The sequence below is a fragment of the Rhagoletis pomonella genome, unplaced genomic scaffold (genome assembly GCF_013731165.1).
Source record: "Rhagoletis pomonella isolate Grant_MI unplaced genomic scaffold, Rhpom_1.0 Rhpom_scaffold_00007, whole genome shotgun sequence".
Classification (NCBI taxonomy): Eukaryota; Metazoa; Arthropoda; class Insecta; order Diptera; family Tephritidae; genus Rhagoletis; species Rhagoletis pomonella.
This window is the reverse complement of record NW_023458561.1, coordinates 3,563,838-3,581,898: the sequence shown is the minus strand read 5'-3', so window position 1 is coordinate 3,581,898 and position 18,061 is coordinate 3,563,838. Positions and strand designations below refer to the sequence as shown.

The window sequence follows — 18,061 nt, the reverse complement described above, 5'->3', positions numbered from 1 at the left end:
TGTTACTACAACTATAGAGATTAAACGTTTTGTGATTTAAAAACTAGGAAAGAGAAAATAATCAAAGATTCAAAGTACAAATTTTTCGTACAATGAAACTAGTTCATAGTTTTTCTCTTTTCACTTGTAAAATAAACATTTCTAAAATAAATGTATACGTTGATTATTTAACGGATTTTTTTTTAGTGCCTTCGTTTGCCTTTTTGCGATTTCTAGTGCCTTTTCCTGCCTATCTCGCTACTTTATTTTGCCTATTTCGTTATTTGATTTTGACTTTTTTATAGGTTTTTAGGTCCTAAAAATCCGTTCCCTATTGATAATAAATCTATTTTTTGACTTGTGTACTGGTGTTGTCTCGGTGTTTTTTTTTCAAATGTATTAGCCTGTGTGGAGTTGATCATAGTTAGACAGCTCTATGGGTGGGATTGTTTTAATTGAACTGAAAATGTTGCTAAGCTTAAATTTATATTGACTCTTTAAAAGAAAATCAACTAAAAATTCACCAAAAGAGGTTCAACTCGAAGTAACTAAAAAATATAAACACATTTCTGAAACAATAGAGAGATAATGCAAAAAATTCAAATTTCAGCCCCAATAAAGGATTAAAGCACAATATCCTTAAAACTTTTTTTCTGTATACATTTGAAAAGTACTGATGGGGAAAGAAAACTCCTGCAGCGCATAGGGATGCGGTAATCAGTTTTTAACGTTTTCTGAAAATGCGTTTTTTTTTAGTAGATCGAACTTTGGATCTAGGTTAGATATGATGTAAGCATGTATGCATGGCACTTCGCTGATGATTCAGTTAACTTCAAAAACAAAACAAAAAACAGTGATGCATATTCTCAAAAAAAAATTTTTCTTCAGTTGTGACAATGATAAAAATACTAATAAGGTAAAACCGGCCATCGCTCAATTCATCGGCCATCATCGGCTTTTTCCCAAATTTTACTTTTATTTGAGACTGAAATTGAAAATGTATTTGTCGTCTTGTCGACGAGTGGTGAGAGCTGCGTACTACAATTCCGTAGGACCCAGGTTCGATTCGAGCCATTGGCAAACAGTTATTATTTTTAGTTTTTATTATTTTATTTATTTATAAATTTTCTTAGAACTGGGTGTTTTTACAGCCATATAGCTTTTAAGTTAAGTGTCGCTATACTGAGCTCACGGGCATTTACTTTGGGTCGTGCGCAGGGTTGCCACTGACGAAAAAAATATTTACCATCGACTTGAAAAAAATCTACCAAATGTGGGAAATATCTACCAAAAACTTTTTTATAATTATTTTAATAAAAACTATAGTTTTATTAATTTTTTATTTATTTTAATTAAAACTATAGTTTTTTTATTTTTTATTTTTAGTTATTTCAATAAGAATTAAAATTGTTTTTAAGAACTTTTTATTTAACTAGTTATACGGTATTTGGGTCGTATTATTGGCATATTCTCGTTTCCTTCAACCAAAAGCGGAAGTGATGGAACTAAAGGCAACAATGAAACTTTATTATTTGAAAAACTTCAACTCGAGTTATTATAGACAAATACAGTGACTCAAAAAAGTGATTTTTTTTAATATTCGCAATATTTTTCGAGTAAAAATTTTTTGTTGCCTTAACTAAATCCATAAAAATCGAGGATTCAAACTATATACATACATATAGAAAAATTCCAAAAATTTTCGTCTAAATTTCGAATTTTCTACTCAGAATTTTTAGAACAATTTGAGGTATGGAGTTTTAAAGCAAATACTATTTGAGTATAGCCAAAAATGTGCTGCTTAAAATTCTCATTGGCGCGTATTCATAGTCCAGCAACTAAGGCCGTGGTTACGCCATCAATTTCGATTGGCAATCACCGTGCAATTGTTGTTGTGCACAGCACGGAGCGAGAGAATTTTGGAAATCGAACAGCCAGCACGATTTGCTGGGTGAACCGAACAGCCAACACGCCAATTTTTCAGGGTGGCAATACGCTATTTTCCGAAAAAGTATTAGTATTAAATACTAGAATAGTAAAAAATATTTATTTATTATTATTATAAAATAGATATTAAAAAAATATTATTATAAAAACTAAATATTAAAGAAAGAAAAAATATTAAGTTGTTCTTCCATTTTTCATTTTCCGACTTCAATTTTGATGCATTTTTAGTTGCATTTTTACTTCAGTGCTGCCATTGTGTGCGAAATTGTATGAAATGGAAAAAGGCATTTCTTAAGAAGCAACCCTGTGCTCGCCAATCAGCAAACAGAGCGTAACCACTTCTCACCAATCACCAAAATTTTTTTCTTTTGATTGCCAGTTAAAATTGGTGGCATAACCACGGCCTAAGTCGAAACTAACAAAGTTGCAACTTAAATTTAAGTACCAACTTAAAATTTACCTCTATTCATAGTCGCATTTCAGACTTCTACTAAGTAGTTTCGACTTAGTTTACGATATAGCAAAACGGGTGTGAAAATGTATCGATTTTTCTTTACGATATTTTCGAAAAATTACATTTTTATTAAATAATGTCAAGTTTGATCATCCGTTTATGTAATTTTTATTTTCATTGTATGATTATGCAAAAGAATAAGTTATCATTTTCTTGTTAATTGTGTGAAATAGCCAGAACAACCGCAGTGATGTGAAGTCGATGTTTATCGAAAGCATGCTGTGAAACATACAAATAGTAGATATCTAAATGTTATGCACAAATTAACTTTAAAAGAACTAGCGTGAAACTGACTTATTATTTGAGAATTTATCTAAATTATTCCAATTATAAAATTGTGATGTAGCTTTATTCGAATTGTAATATGCATTTAATTTCATCTTCCGATTAAAATCGATCGATCCTTGTAAATTTTAATTGGAGATTATTCAATATTATCAAAATCACGCTCTATCAACTTAATTTTTACATATTTCGTCTGTTTTCCCTTAATTTGATAAAATACTTCCTCCTAGTTACGACTTAGTTGCAGCTGCAGCCGAAACTAAATTTTAAGTTGGTACTTTGCCAGAAAAGTCGAAACTAAGGCGACTATGAATAGCTTCGACTTAGTGGAGTACTAAATATGACTATGAATATGCGCCATTTATTATACCTTTCATGAGCATGAAATGGTATTATAACTTTGGTCCGATGTTTGTAAGTACCAGAATAAGAAGAGATAGACCCATTAAAATGTATACTTATATGATCAGATCGTCGAGCTGAGTTGATTTATCCATGTCCATCTGTCCGCCTGTCCGTCTGTCCGTCTGTCTGTCTGTTTGTATGCAATCTAGTCTCTCAGTTTTAGAGATATCCGGATCAAATTTGGTAGGTGGGTGTATTTTTATAATGTATTAATCATTTGTCGGAACCGGAAGAATCGGACCACTTTAACATATAGCTCCCATACAACTGATTGTTCAGATATGCGATTTTTCGTTATAACTTCTCCATTTATGCAGCTACGAACATGAAATTTTGCAGCACTTGCACCCATTATCAACAGAATGCTTACGGTGAAAATTACAAAGATCGGTTCACTACAACCTATAGCTCCCATACAACTGATTGTTCAGATATAAAATTTTTCGTTATAACTCCTCCATTTATATAGCTGGGAACAGGAAATTCCGCACTGTTTTCAATAATTATCAACAGAAAACTTACAGTGAAAATTAAAAAGATCGGATAACTATAACCTATAGCCCCCATACAACTGATTGTTCAGATATGAGATTTTTCGTTATAATTCATCCATTTATGTAGCTAGGCACATGAAATTTTGCACTGTGGTCACTCATTATCAGCAGAAGACTTACAGTGAAAATAACGAAGATCGGGTCACTATAGCCTGCAGCCCCTATACAACTGATTGTTCAGATATGAGGTCTTTTATCATAACTCCTCCATTTATGCAGCTAGGAACATGAAATTTCGCACCATTTTCACTCATTATTAACAGAATACTTACAGTGAAAATAACAACGATCGGGTGACTACAACATATATATTCCATACATCTGATTGTTCAGATATGGGATTTTACTGTAAAACTCCTTTATTTGAACCGCTAAAACCGATAAATTTCGTAAGATATTTTATAAATAATAATACAAAGTCTACTGAGAAAATCGTCAAAATCTATGCTGTATAAGCTTTATCTCCTATAGCACTGATTGTTCATATACCAGTTTTTGCGATATATCTCCTTTATGTAGGAAACTAAATCCAATAAATTGTGTTACCGGTTTACATACCGATCACATAGCAGTGAAAATCACTTAGATTGGTGCCATATAAAGTATATCTTCCATACCTCTGATTGTTTAGATGCGATTTTTTATATAAGTATGTAACTCCTCTATCGATGTATGCAGATGTATTCAAAATCAGTAATCTGTCAAACTAAAATTTGCAGATGTTCATGAAAGGTATGAAGCCTTCGGCATAGCCGAAGACAGCGCTGCTCTTACTTGTTTATTTTTTTTATTTTTTATCCATTGATAAAAAATGGCGTTGATTTAATTCTTGTTGCGAACAATCATGGTGCGTAATTACATACCTGTAAATTTTTTCTTTATATTTAAATAATCATTTAAAATATTTAGGCAATCAAAAGCTCCTCGGGATTCCAGTAAAATTAAATTTGAATGGAGCGCGATATGTTCGCCTTATATCGATATACATTTATACGTATGTAATTATATAAAAAGTATGCAAAGAAATTTATAATTAGGGTACTCACAGTTTACTTCTAAAGTTAAAAGGTGGCAACTTTAACAAGATAACACACTCGAACTGTGAGCAACCTTTATGTTTAAATAAAGTATTAAGTTTATCAACAATACCACGCATTGCTAGACCGTTTGCCTTTCACGCGTTTGTGTTTAGAGAGCATCAACAAACCACATACATATTTCTCTCTATTCTCTCTTCTCTTTTTTATACTCAGCTAGCACAGCGCAAAAATAAAAAATAAATAACCTTTGCCAGCTCCAGGCAGGCGCAAAGAGAAACTTATGTACAAGCAGCGCTGCGCCCAAAGCGAAATTCATGTATGTATGTACAAGCAGCGATAGATGCCAGTTTAACACAGAACATAAACATGAGACAAAGTCTAGTAATTTTGCCCAAAAGTGTTATCTCTAATTAGTATGGGAACCAACAACAAACAAAGTTACCACATGGTAAAATGTTTTAAAGTTACCAGGTGGCAAAATTAACACAGTAGATAATATATAACTGTGAGTACCCTAAATATATTTAAAGATAACTACGAAAAATAAATCGAGAACGGAAAGTTCATCAAAAATCTACCAAAATGAGAAAAAATTTACCTTTTTACCATACCAAATTTTTTCTACCAATTTTGGTAACAATTTACAAAAGTGGCAACCCTGGTCGTGCGTCTCTTGTTACAATCAGTGTATTTTTTTGCTATATTGGCCGTCCTAGCCGCAAGTCTACTGGGCCTTAAGGAAAATCCGCCGGTGTTGCTACTAACAATAAAAAGTTTAAAGTAAGGGAAAAATTAAATTTCCAAAACCGAGAATATACACTTGTTTAGTAAAGAATTTCAAAATGCTTATATTTGACCAATGATGCCAACCGGACGAGAATTCCACGATTTTGGTATAATTTGAATTTCTCGGATTTAAATTTATGGGGAATGCGATACACAAACGACTTTTATTAGAACATTCCTATTAAAAATAAATTACAACTTGAAATAACAAATAATGAGATTACGGTGTGACGGGTTTAAAATATAACGTAATAGCCTCATGCTCACGTTTATATTTGACATTTCTCACTTTGAGGCAATTTTACCACAAAAAAATTATTTAAAAATAAAACCTCTCTTGATTTTAGTCCGACTTGCAGAAAATTACAAAAATTTCATTGTGAAATACACGATCCTAAGGAAAAGTCTTTCTATGCCCGATATGCATACATGCATATGTATATGATAGATATGCGTTATGAAATATACTCAGAAGTATTAGTTTTATAAATTATTAAAAAATACTGTCCCTGTTATCTCATAATTATTAATGTTTTTTCCTATTAAAAATGAGAATGGAGTGAATTAAATAGTAGAAGATATTTTGGGGGAATACCATTGAAAATAAAGGAATGTTTTCAGGAATTTTGTGGAATTAGGCTCACTATAGTTGGCATCCCTGTACCTGACTTTATTCAATCGTTGTTTTTTTTTTTGTTTTGGAAAATTATAATAATTAAATTGGGCGAAAACAAAAACCCAACTAAAACTAAAAGAATCAACACTGAGAAGCGTCAAAATGGAAATAAGGGAGCAGAAATTTGGATGTGAAGCAAAACTCGCTTGAAAGGCAACACCTGTGAAAAATTGTATCAAGGCGAATTCATACAAGGTGGTGTTACCGCAGCAGCTGATTTCAAGTTATATTTTTTAAGTGCCCGCTACCACCTTATAGGAACTTGCCTTGAATTGTATCATGTTCAAAACTCAAACTCGCTGGGAAGGCTGCCGCTACCACCTAATAGGAACTCGCCTTGAATTGTGTCATGTTCAAAATTCAAACTAGGGACGGAATTCCAAAATTTCAAATGGTGCCTAATAGTCTGCAAAAATAGTGCCAAAAAGGAGATGAAAGTGCCACAAAAGTGAAATTGCTTGGAATGGAATGGAATGGCCGGAAAAAGCAAAAACAAATTTTCAAAGCACTCAGGCAGTATTGCCCATTGTACTTAAGGCAAGAAACAGGATTTAGAGGAAAAGGATATGTAGGTGGGGGTGGGAATTCATTACTCCTCTGCAAACTTACCAGACTCCTTTATGAATTTTAGCAATTTGTCGAGGGAAAGAGAATGTGACATACATTCTCAGTACATCCGACCCAAAAATGTACCATCTGAGTAGGGTTGCCAGACGTACTGCTTTTGGGAGTAAACGTACTCCTTTTTATTGTAATGTACTCCCTTGTACTCCAAAAAAAAAGAATATCTGGAAATGTACTCCTTTCTTAGTTTTGTACTTCTTTTGTACTCCTTTTTCCAGCTATTAATATTTTATCATATACAGGGTGTAAAATAATAACTCTTGCACAGGTTTTATTGAAAAATAAAAGGGAACTTTATAAAATTTGGGAAAAAAGGAGTTTATTGGTAATTATCCACAGATTTTACATAAATTTTATTAATAAGTTTTTAAATTTTAACCTTCATTTGCGCTTACCAGCGGTAAATAATTTGAGAGAAAAGCTCAAGCGGCACGCAAGTCTTCGTCGGTTACTTTATTACATATCTTCTGTAACCATAGGCTAACTTCCCCCATTTGGATCCTTTATACTCCGTCTTTTGTCCAACATAAGGCCTCATACTCAGCAATCGAAAAGACTCGGAACTGGTGACTATGAGGCCATTCATTCGACCAACCCTATACCTATACAGTTCTTCTTTTTTTATACAAAATCTAAGAAAAACTACACCTGAAAAAAGCATGTATTTATCTTCCAAAGCTGGCAAATGGAAATAAGGATTAAAATTCTAAAAGTAATTAATAAAATTAAAGTAAACTATTTACAAAGTTAGCAAAAAATACTTTTTTTGCAAAATCTTTAAAGAACTCTTTTATTTTTCGGTAAACCTTTGCGACAGTTATTATTTTACGCCCTGTACGTTGCTATTCATATTGTGGCAAACACTACTTAGTAAGTAAAGTTAAGTGTGATAGTGAAAAGGTGTAAGCATGGTAGCAAGGCAGGTAGGTGCAGGGCGCTCGGGTATAAAAATCAGAAAAATATTTAAATATAAATGAAAAAAAATTGCCATACATTCAGGAATAGCCTGGAATTCTTTAGTAGAATTTAGTTATTTATTTTTAACATTTATGTTGCTTTAAAAAATATTTCTATGATATCCGTGTTTGTTTGTACCTAAATAATGGTAATTTGTAACAATAAATTGCACAAAAAAATTAAAACAAAAATTGTACTCCTTTTTTAAGTTTTGTACTGCTTTTTTTTCTATCGAAAATAGAAATGTACTCCTTTCTCCATTTCAGAATCTGGCAACCCTACATCTGAGTCTATCGAAGGCCGGACAGCGGCAGAGAAAATGTTCAGTACTATCCTCGTCCTCCAGATACGATGCACACAGTGGATCGTCGATGATGCCTATGGTGACCATATGTCGTCCCCATGAAATGTGCCCCGTAATCAGTCCTACCAGGGCTCGTAGATCACTCTTTCTTTTTCTGAGAAGAAATTTTGCTACCACCCTGGCAGGCCTTTTCAGGAAACACTTGGTTGTTTTGCAGGTGTCAATAGTGCACCAACGACTCTCATGAGTTTTGCTTATGAGATCCTTGATGCACCGGATCGTTCCCGCTATGCTTGGCCCTACAATTGGCTCCGGTCCAATTGGGCGCTCCAGAGAACCGCAGTTCGCCAGTTCATCAGCAAGTTCGTTACCTTGAACACCGTGGTGTCCTGGTACCCACACAAGTTCAAGCTCATTCCATCTTGTAATGGAGTTCAGCCTCAACTTACATTCCTGGACTAACTTTTAAGAGGTTCGAGCGGGTTCCAGGGCCTTTAGAGCAGCTTGGCTGTCGCCAGTTATCCAGTCTGCCACTTTCAGTATTGGAAATACTTCCGATTGAAAGACCGTTGTCATTGCACCCAAAGCGGTAAAGCATCTGAAGTTTCCGTCCAGATGCCATCCAGCTCCAGTACCGTTTTCAGTCTTTGAGCCGTCAGTATAGAAAGTTTTCACCGAGCTTCCCAAGAGAGTGTCTGGAGTGTCAAAGGAGACTCAAGGTATGACTTTGTCATTTGGTGCCAAAAACAAAGGATATTTCTCTGACACCTTCCGAACAACTCTCTGTGCCCAGAGCTCCGATCGTCGTGCCACACACCACTTGGATCGCTAAATCCAGAGGCGACAAATTCAACAGAGCATTAAGAGCCGGTCCTGACATTGTACTCATAGCGTCCATAATGCCTATACACACACTCCTTTGTAGCCTGTTTAGCACAGAAGCCGTGGTTTTGATCATGATTCTGCGCCACCATACTACAGCAGAATACGTGACGATTGGCCTGACTAAAGCTATGAAATTTCCAAAATACCACAGCCGGTCTCAGACCCCAGGTCTTCCTAAAGACTCTTCGACACTGTCCGAAAACTTTCAGCGCTCGATTTACCTTCAGCTCAACGCGAGTTTTCCATGTCAGCTTCATATCTAGAGTTACCCCTATTTCACATCCACGGAAAGGCTTAAGTTTACGCCCCTAAGCACTGGAAGGTTGAGACCTTCCAATTTTCTTTTCCGCGTAAACAGGACTAGGGTTTTCTTGCTGGGATTGACAGCAAGACCCTGCACTGGGCGACATCCATCAATCTTGTTCAGGGTTATCTGTGTCTTAACACAAACCTCCATGAGATATTTACCTGATGACAGTGCACAGATATCATCCGCGTAAGCTTGGATGTGAACGAAGTCTTGCATTTCCCTTAGTAGGGAGTCCAATACCAAACACCACAAGAGAGGTGAGAGCACCCCGCCCTGATGGCATCCTCTCCCAACTTCTGCTATGGTACAAAGGGCATCTTCATCCCCCACGCTTAGCAATCTCCTAGATAGCATGAAGTGAATCCACCTTATGATGGTTTCGTTCACACCATGTCTTCTAGCCGCAGAGCACATAGAGTCAAAAGTACCATTGTCAAACGTCCTAAATATCAGCGAAGACTATCATTGCGTACTCACCTGCTTCCAGCCCCACCTCGATCTTTGTTACAAGGTCATGTAGGGCTGATTCACAGGATTCTCCGCTTTTGTATGCATGTTGATGAACACTAATGGGGCTGTTCACCAAAACCTTTGATCTAATGTACTTCTCGACCGTGCGCTCCAGACTTTTCAGCATGAAGGATGTCAGGCTAATTGGCCTGAAGCTTTTTGCCAGCGCATAGTCATCCTTTCCTAGTTTGGGAATGAAGACTACCCTGACTTTTCTCCAAAGAGTGGGAACGTGGCCAAATGCAAGACAGGCCCTAAAAACCCTATTTGAAGACCTTATAAGCCTGTCTTCCCCACTCTTTAACATTTTCGGATACACACCATCTGGTCCCGGTGACTTAAAATCGTCAAAAGAGGCTAAGACCTCACTGACTCCTCAGTCACGACCCGTGATGCTGTGTACCAGTTTAGTAGTCTGGTGGCTCTTCCCGACGCTCTACCCTCCACAATATCTCTACCTGCGTCAGGAATTATCCTACTACCCGGAAAGTGAGTTTCCAGGAGAGTTTTGTATGTCTCTAGCAGTGCCGTGGTATAAGTTCCATCAGATTTTTCGAGAGAATCAAGCCTAACCGTCAGTTCCTGTTGAAGTACCTTACACAGCCTGGCAGACTCTTTAATGTTGTCGATATTACCGCAGAAGTCTTTATAAGAGCTTAATATTGACTTGCGAATTTGCCTCTTATATTCCTTCTGCATGATATGATATCCGGACCAGTCCTCCCCTTTTCGGGTTTTTAAAGCCCTATTCAGAAGTCTCCTAAACCTTTTTCGAAGTTTGGTGAGTTCAGCGTTTTACCATGGGACCGCTTTTCCCAGCCTATTGTTCTTAGCGGACATACTTCCTCAAAACAACCAATCAAAGTAGATTTCGTATTCCCATTTCAAGGAGCAACCCAAACTTTTCCCTGTCCGCCTTTCGAGGATTCCGACCTTCTGGCACTTGACAAGTGTCAGTTCCTAGCCGAAACTCGATGAATCGAAGATCTGATAGAGATTCGTCATCTAAGACCAACCATCTTTTGATATGATCGGCCATAACTACATTGGTTAAGGTTAGATCTATCACTTCTTGTCTCCTGCTGGTGACAGAAGTAGGTTTGTTACTCACATTCTGTATTACCAATTCAGAGGACAGGATGTAGTCTAATAGCTTGTTCCCACGGAAGTTTCATTTCGTGCTACCCCATATAGTGTTTTGTGAGTTTGCGTCACAACCCACTATTAGGCCCTTACCATTTGACTCGGCATACTGCACGATGTTCATAATCACCCTAGAAGGAGGGGGACGGGGACTATAGAATCGTATGACAGGTAAGCGGAGACTACGATGGCCTCGGCGCGTTTCCCGTCTTTCAGTACCCAATTTTTATCGCAACGACATCTTGGGAGAAGACTCTCTAAGCATCGTGCATTTGGCCTTACTGTCCTTCTAAATTGAAGGATGTTACCCCAGGAAATCCCTCCAAGTCCACAGGTACGCCCGCGGCATACCCATTGTTCCTGAATTAGGATTATTTGGGAATTTATACGGAGTTTCGTATGACTACTGCATAATAGGGTAGTAGACGATTTGCTATGCTGCAAATAAGGGGCAGCTGATTTCAAGGTATATTTTGTAAGTGTCCGCTACCATCTGATAGGAACTCGCCTTTAATTGTGTCATGTTCAAAACTCAAACCAGGGATGGAATTCCAAATTTAAAAATGCGCCTAATGGTCTGCAAAAATAGTGCCAAAAAGGAGATGAAAGTGCCACAAAATTGAAATTGCTTTCTTTTGAGCTTTTTTAAGAACCACATATGTATTTTTATAAATAGTATTTTTAATGTACTTCACTCAATTACACTGTAGGTAAATTTTAAGGTTTTGAAATATCACAGCTAAACGGCCAAACACGTAAACTTAATTTTGGCCTCTAGATTACGATGGCGGTTTCAGAAAATCCGTATCACGTCAAAATTTTGAGATATTTAGGGGGGAGGTTTTAGAGTTCTGAAAGTGAATTTTTCGTCGTTTAAAACACTGTGGTCAGGTTTTTAATTTTTTTCTGGACAAAGGTTTTGATAACTGATCTTACTTAATTGGGATCTTTTAAATTCAATGGCGTCCTCCGTTTTTCCAGATTACTTCTAGTTTTCGAGATAGCGGTGCTTGAAAATCTCCTTAAATTTTAGGTTTTTTGATATTTCTATTTCTGAAAACATGGAAATCGGTTCACTATAACATATAGCTCCCATACAACTGATTGTTCAGATATGTGGTTTTGCGTTACAACTCATATTTTACTTCGTAATATTTTTTTATATTAGTTTATATACTATTTGGACCTAAATTTGGGTTCTCTTCAATCCCGTTTTGGCATATTTTGCTAGTTTCTATTGCTCGAATGATTTTTTTAATATCCTTTGCCTCCTGCGATCGACCAGCAAAAGTCCGCCAACATTGAATTCAATCGTTTTCCAGCGAACGGTCCTCAAAACACATAATGGATTGGTGAAATCTCTCTCCTACCTCGTCGGTTTCTGTTAAAAGCTGTTGCTCGTAAAAGTCAAAGTGACTGTGTAGCATGTGGATTTTAAGCGACATGTGCACATCAAAGGCGTCAAAAGATTCCATCAAGTTCGCAATAAAAATAGTATATTCGGGTGAACGATTTTTACACAGAACGTGTTTAATTAAAGCCGGAACTGCATATCATGCAACGGCTGCTGTGCCATCAAGAGTTTCCAAGAAGCCTTGATCCTTCATTAATCTTCTGATGTTCGGCCCATTAAGCACACCTGAAATAAAAAATTATAGGGGTTTTAAAGCAAGAGAGAGATATAATAAAATATATGACCGAAAATCTCTCAAATGGGCCACCCAAATTTGGAGGGTCCAGATATTTTCGGTTTACAACCACTTGAGAGATTTTCACTCATATACAATCAATAAACTACCTTAGCGGTTTTTTTCACCGGAAAGTTTTGGAAAGGCATTGTTTTTCAAATATAGGAATGCAGTTTCGTTGACTCTAACCAACTGTTTGATGTAATTCTTAACAACACCAAGTTTTATATGTAAATCGGGAAGCATGATTTTATTTAGCGCTATTAAGGGCTCATGAACTATATTGAATTGACTAATCGATTGTTCCTTTCTTTTTGGCCAATCACATTTGGTATAGTGATTGCATTTGGCCCTACTATCCCAATGACAGAACAAACAACAGTATTTAGTGTAGCCCGTTTGCATGTCTGATAGTAGTGAGAGAACTTTAAAATCACAGTGCAAGCGCCATCTGTGCTCTTCGTACTTGATGCAATCTAAGATTAATTGCATTGTTTCGTATGATTCCTTTATTCCAACCGCATACAAGATGGGAACGGGTTTCTTGCTACTATCGCGATAGAGAAAGACTGCTTTGAAACTTCGCTTTGATGCGTCAATAAAGAGACGCCATTGTTCGGGTTTATAGTCAGTAATTCCCATTCCATTCATCAAACCTGCAACACCAATGCAATAAGCCTGAGTGCCATCTTCCGATAACTCCTGGTGCTAAAACATTCACGCTTTTCAGTTCTGATGCCAAAATCATTGCGTTGTTATAGGAGAGATTTAATTTACGCACCATGCTGTTTAGGTGTTCTTGGGATACGAAAGACGGTAAATTGTGTTCAATCGGAATGTAATCAGATCCATCATCAAGTGGTAATGGCGTTGCCATAGACTTTGCAATAATAGACAGTTTCGAGTTCGGATGGATGATTTGGAACTTGTAATGCATCACTATGTGCAACAGGTAAATGAGCGCTCGGTACACCTTTGTAGACGACACAAAACCGATATATTGAATTAAATATTTATAAGTATATGTACGTACATATATATGCGTATATCGATGGCTGAGTGGAAGATCGACCTATCTCAGCTGCCGATTTAAAAACGCCCTATCTCAGCACATTTTCAATGTATTTTAAGATAGGGCGTTCTTCAGCAAAATTCTGAGATAGGATGTTTTCAATAAAATTCTGAAATAGTGCTTTCTTCAATCAAATTCTGAAGTAGGGCGTTGTTGAAAAGTTTTCGGAGATAGGGCGTTTTCGAACTGGCTGCCGAGATAGGTAGATCTTCCACTCAGCCATCGATATACAAATGTTAAGTTTGTGTGTTCGGCGGACAAAAACTGTGCTGTACCATTTTTTTTTTTAATTTGGACATCTGCTGCAGACTTTCCACGGTTGGTTATACTTAGGCGTGGTACCTTCCAAACATACAGAAACTTTTACCTATTTCATACACTCAGCGATTAAGGTGAGGGCAAACTATACATAATTTCATGGTTTTATTTAAATTTACTTACTTTTTCGATTGAAACCAAATGTATTGTTGGTGCATGCATAACAATTTTCAGCTTCGTGTTTTCCGGGATTTGTCCAAATCATTGGTAAACCGAATCGTAACGAAAATCGTTTTTTTTGTCCATCAAAAATTCATCACACTAATGCACGAAATACATGTGAATTCGGGAGTTTATTTATTTTGTGCAGGTTCAGATTGCAAAAAGTACCATTTATAGCATGCTAGTGCATTTTTATTTGAGACTAATTTACGCTGGTCTGATTTCAAAACGAATTTACCACAAACGAAACAAAACTTGTTTAATTTATTGCAAAGCTTTTTAATTTTTTTCATCTTTAGGAGTTTCCGAAGACAATGATATGATGAATAAAAGTTTTTCGCAAAATTTTCGATGTTTTTTATCAATTAATATGACAGTAATCGCGCGCGTAGATTTTCAGTTTGTGTTTTTTGGTTCTTAACTTATGTGAATTAGACGCGGTATAGACTGCCATTCGTACAACAGAGACTGCAAAAATATGCCAGAGTGGGATTGAAAAGAACCCAAATTCAGGTCCAAGCAGTGTATAAACTACTATTATAAAAAATATTACGAAATAAAATATGAGTTGTAACGCGAAACCACATATCTGAACAATCAGTTGTATGGGAGCTATATGTTATAGTGAACCGATTTCCATGATTTCCAGAAATAGCTAAGGTAATATCAAAATACAGTCACGTGTAAAAGTTTAGTAAAATAACTTTAAAACTGAGGTAATTATTAACAAAAAACCTAAAATTTAAGCAGATTTTCAAGCACCGTTAACTCGAAAACTAGAGGCAATCTGGAAAAACGGAGGACACCATTGAATTTAAAAGATCCCAGTTAAGTAAGAGCAGTTATCAAAACCTTTGCCCAGAAAACAATTCAAAACCTGAGCACAGTGTTTTAAACGACGAAAAATTCACTTTCAGAATTCTAAAACTTCCCCCCTAAATATCTCAAAATTTTGACGTGATACGGATTTTCTGAAAACGCCATCGTAATCTAGAGGCCAAAATTAAGTTTTCGTATTTAGCCGTGATATTTTTGCCTCCCTACTGTGTTATTAGGGTAAAATCATAGTAAAATAACACAGTATACAAGCTGATGACTTCGGTTGTCATAGATCTAAGTTTGTACTTGTCTTTAAAAAGTTACATACAATAAATTAAAATAAAAAACACAATATTACAATTACGAAGGGGGAAAACACTGAAATATACCCATTCGGATCTGTTTACACATATACATACACCTATGTTCGAAATAATTTCAGTGCGACATTTTGACTAGTTTTGACTATTCTTTACATTCAATAATTTTTATTAATTTTATATAGTGAGCCTTATTAACTGACTTCACAAAAAGAATAGGTTATCAATTCGACGGAATATTTTTTTAAATTTTTTTTTATGTATGTTACCGCATAACTTAGGACCACGTTAACCGATTTCTATAATTCTAATTTTTTTGAGGGAAAGGTGTTACCTCACAGGTGGTCCCATATTATTTTGGTTTAAATCCGATCATTGGATCATGACTAAATTAACGAAAATTTTAAATTTTTATATGAGAATTGAAGTCGGTTTTGTTTTCTGCTTAAAAATTACTTGTTTTAATTTTTAAGTGATTTTACTTTTAACTTTTCGAGTCTATCAATAATATATGATTGTTTGTTATATACTGGCTAAATTTCTTTAATTTATGATTGTGCCAAAACTGAATGGATTGTGCCAAAAGTGCCCTTGTGAATGAAAGTGCCAAAAATGGCACTATTGTGACCACTTTTCCATCACAGACTCAAACTCACACACATATTCTCATTTTCAACCCCAAGCAACAGCAATTGTGAACAATTTAATTTATTTTAAATTTTATATGATTTTAAAATGCTTGCAAACGATAGAAAAAAATCATGGCCGACCAATTGGGGGAATGGCTTTACCTTGTAATTTTTTTATCATGGATGTGGCGGTCGTTGGGTAAGTTATCTCTAAGTCACGGTGGATTGAATTAAAGAGTGTCAATACTTACGTTATCTCAGTCATTCGCATTTGTGGACGCACAGATTCTGTTACGAGTGATCGTAATGAGTGGCACATTTCTTCATCATTGTATAGTTCTTTTAGCTCAGTTCCTAATGGAGTTATGTACTCATTTTTACATACTTCCATAGTGGTAGCGTGGGATTCCAAATGAAGGGCAATCAACAGATCATAAAAGCCTTGACGTAAAGGTCCGCTCATATATTCTGACCTTATAGCATAAAGAAGTTGTTTTTGATCAACATGTTGGCAAAGAGCATGAGCAGCACGATAGTTAGATTGATAGCAAAGAGCAGCATATAACGTGAGTGTATGGGCGTGAAATGATAGTAATTTATCCATTTCTATTAATTCCAAAATGTCAATGCAGCGATCTTCTTCTGGTATGTGAAGCGCCAGCATTGACACAGGATCTTCGCATAGCATAGACCAACCCCTGATATCGGAAAGTTTAAGAGCATGTACTTGAAGAGCAGTATTTGGGACACGTGCCCATTGGTGAGGCCTGAGACATTGAACTTTAAGACGAGGAGGCGACTGAGGATTTATGTGTTTATCACTTGTAGGCAATACAGCAGCAGATAGAGGTAAAGTCGTAGATGTGCGCCCCAATTCAATTTGCAATATTTCTTTACTGGTTGCTTCCACAAAAATCGCTGGGAAAAGCTTCGTATCTGGTTCCATCATCCAGCGGTGAGATGTTTCTTTTCCCTCGCACGTAAACCGAATTATACCAGTAGATGTGTCCACAAAACATCCAATAAACATTCCCTAAAGCATTGATAAATTATATTCATCTTTTGTCTGTAATGATATATACATATTTACCTGGGAGGCGCCCTTTCCGGAAGAATCTTGCGTTACTTCATTAAAAAGTTCATCAGCCCTTACAACATAACAGCTCTGACGATCAATGCGTTCCATGACTGCTTCATATTCATCCTCAATAATAACCGAGCCGCAACGTACTTTCGATTTGTTGAACTCCTTACTATGAAGGTGATATTGTGTTGTGACCCAACCCACATACACATGAGTAGGGTCTTGTCCAGGGAAGATCCGCACTCCGTAAAAATACTCATTTATAAGCTTCAAGCAATCTGCGTCAAATAACTCGTTTCCAGATGCTTCTATTGGGGGTTGGCCCAACGTGGTAGAGGTTAGCTGTTTAGGTCCTTGTGGCATAGGAGTAGCTGGCATTTCGGTCTACAAATGTAAATTTTAAACGTTGATATGATTTAAAGTTACATATTTATTAGTGTCCGACCGAAGCTGTAATTTTGGCTTAAGCCGAAACCGAAGCCGAACGTTAAAATTAATTTTTACGTTTCAAAAATAATAAGTCTGTTATTTTTTATGAACCGACTTCAAAAGAAGGAGAAAGGTTATCAATTCGTCGGAATATTTTTGTTTATGTACCTTTGGACCACGTTAACCGAGTTCTATAATTTTTTTTAAAGGAAAGGTGAGGTAATCACAGGTGGTCCCATATTAATTTGGTTTACATCCGATCATTGGATCATGCAGAAATAAACGATAATCTTAAATTTTTGTATGAGAATTGAACTTTTGTTTTTTGCTTAAAAATTACTTGTTTCGTAACAAATAATTTTTATTATTTTTTATATGAAAGGAACACCTTATAAATATACATACATAGTTGAAAACAAAACCAAAAAAATGCAGTCCTAACGCTAAAAGCATTTTAAATACTTGAATAACTTTCTTGAATAACTCAAAATTAAAAAGCTTTATTTGTCAATGTTATTGTGGCTTGTTAGCATTTTTATTTTTAATATTTTTATTGAGCTTTGTACCACGATTGTTTATTAGGAAAAATTGAAAAAGCAACAAAGTCTAAGCGGTAGAAGT

The 18,061-nt window shown here is 35.9% G+C and overlaps 1 protein-coding gene across 1 annotated transcript in view; it reads right to left on the bottom strand.

Annotated features, from left to right (window-relative positions):
• Positions 1-18,061, bottom strand: part of LOC118742255 (ryanodine receptor) — a gene marked incomplete at its 3' end in the record, with an annotated part of 525,243 nt that overhangs the window by 163,773 nt on the left and 343,409 nt on the right. Inside the window, 2 exon segments of the mRNA XM_036474193.1 lie at positions 16,179-16,960; positions 17,018-17,395. Coding sequence (XP_036330086.1) covers positions 16,179-16,960; positions 17,018-17,395 — 1,160 coding nt within the window.